Raw genomic sequence first — 2,179 nt, 5'->3', positions numbered from 1 at the left:
GTTATAATTATATAATTTTCCACTCAACAATATAACTAACAATAAATATTACGTAAAATAAAACAAATAATTACGTATAACATGTGTTACACATGTTTACACACAATTTATTAAATAATTTGTATAACATGCGATGAAATAACTCAGCAAACCAATTAACAGTGACATAACTGTTAGTTATAATTATATAATTTTCCACTCAATAATATAACTAACAATAAATATTACGTAAAATAAAAACAAAATAATTACGTATAACATGTGTTACATTACATTTATATATTGTTAAGTGAAAAATTAATTAACAATTATGTTACTGTTAGTAGTGTTTGCTAAAAATATATATAATATCATATAGTATTAATAAAAATTATATAAATTAACGATTTAAATATTAATATTATTTTTTTCTTTTTATCTTACAAAATATCTACATGTAATTACCTGAACATTTAGAATATCTCTCAGTGCTGCCTTAGTATATACTAAAATATGGAGCAAAATCAAAACGGAGCAGAGAGTGTCATATCGAAGAGTCGTCATTTCGCGAAATCGTCATTAGGTATTTCCGTATATTTTCAATCTACTTCATCAATAACTGAAACACTAGCGGCGTCTATCGTATTAGACAATAGATTCAAAGACCTTTGTGATCTTATGAGATCGCGGAAATATTTTAGCAACTTGAGAGAATTTTACAAAAGTCACATCTATCTTTGTCTATAACACACTTCGGAGCCACGTATGACAAACTAGTAATTTCTTTTGCGAATAGCATCACTCAAAATAACTGTAATTAATGTCAGCTAGAACATTTGGTTATCGTATGTATTATTGAGAAACAGTATTAAGCACGTACGTCGGCGTGTCAGGAGAACACACATTTCCAACAAGTGGCGTTAGACATGACGCCATAATATTTTGGAGTATGTTTTACCGATGTCCTTTGCCTATATTCTTAACTTCGATCGATAGCACTGACTAAAGCAGTTTCACAACGCTCGCGTGTAAGGGCGCTACGTGTATCGCTTTCCAGATAATATGCAGATAATATTACATTTCTTATTGATTACACTCTATTTTCTGTTTCTGTATGTTAATTCCTTTACAGAAATTTATTGAGTCATAATTTTTAAATCTTCAACATTAAATAAAATCTTTTTAATTGAACCTTTAATTCTTTTAATTCTTTAAATCAAAATTAAATATCTCCTGTTTAAAAAACAATAATATCAAAAAAGAATTTTATTATTTATCTACGTTTTTATTTGTTCAATTATTCACGAAATTTGTAATTATTCTTTTAAATAAAATAATATTCTTACATTATCTTTTTGATAGATAAATTATTTGACGTAATGATCCCAGCTAACACTAAATATCTTTACTATATTGGAAAAGGATTCTTAAAAATCCCCCATCTTAAAAAAAAACATTTCAAGAATATTCTAAAATGTTCCGAAATATATTTATATTTATATAATGCAAAATAACGTTCAAATATCGTTAAAAGTTTCAGTTAGATATTGTTACATATTCGGAGAATGTTCCATATACATTCTATGAAATTTGAATTTCTCCGAAATTTCAGATCTGGTGGTCGTCCCTGATCACTTTTTAAACGGATTATACCGGATGAAGAACATTTTATGTTCTTTCACTTTAAAGTCCAATTTTGTGGCTCACTTTACAGGCGATTGAGACGATATGCTGCGCTCCTTATATTCTCTTCTAGATGATTGTTGTTTACGAATGCTCTCCGTCGCCCTCTGTAAGCGGAGATGAGTACTGCTCACTCGCTCGTGATCTTTGTGATATTGTATACAAAAAAAAGTACATATAATACAATATTCATATAATATTAGGTATGGGAAAAAGTTCATGGCGTTTTTCCCGTTACATCTAACGGGAAAAACGCTACGAACTTTTTCCCTAATATTCATCAATAATTGCACATTTTTATTGTTTCGGTATATGCAGTACATTGGGAATATAAATTAAATTTTCTATAAATATTTAATGTTAGCTGAGGAATTTTCGAGGTAAACGATTAATACTAAATGTAAATACTATCCCTGTATATTATAAATATAGTTTACAAATAGTTTGAAGAGAGAGAGAGAGAGAGAGAAAGAGAGAGAGAGAGAGAGAGAGAGAGAGAGAGAGAGAGAGAGAGAGA

The 2,179-nt window shown here is 28.7% G+C and overlaps 1 protein-coding gene across 1 annotated transcript in view; it reads right to left on the bottom strand.

Moving 5' to 3' along the window:
* The window catches only part of LOC105626661 (peptidyl-alpha-hydroxyglycine alpha-amidating lyase 1), an 8,551-nt gene extending 8,008 nt beyond the window's left edge, over window positions 1-543 (bottom strand). Inside the window, exon 1 of the mRNA XM_012207955.1 lies at window positions 445-543. Within this exon, the coding sequence (XP_012063345.1) occupies window positions 445-543 (99 nt within the window). The remainder of the gene's footprint in view (window positions 1-444) is intronic.
* Window positions 544-2,179: the final 1,636 nt, after the last annotated feature.

Source organism: Atta cephalotes (genome assembly GCF_000143395.1).
Source record: "Atta cephalotes unplaced genomic scaffold scaffold00006, whole genome shotgun sequence".
NCBI classification, from domain to species: Eukaryota; Metazoa; Arthropoda; class Insecta; order Hymenoptera; family Formicidae; genus Atta; species Atta cephalotes.
The sequence above is the reverse complement of the archived record's forward strand: the minus strand, read 5'-3'. Positions and strand labels throughout refer to the sequence as shown.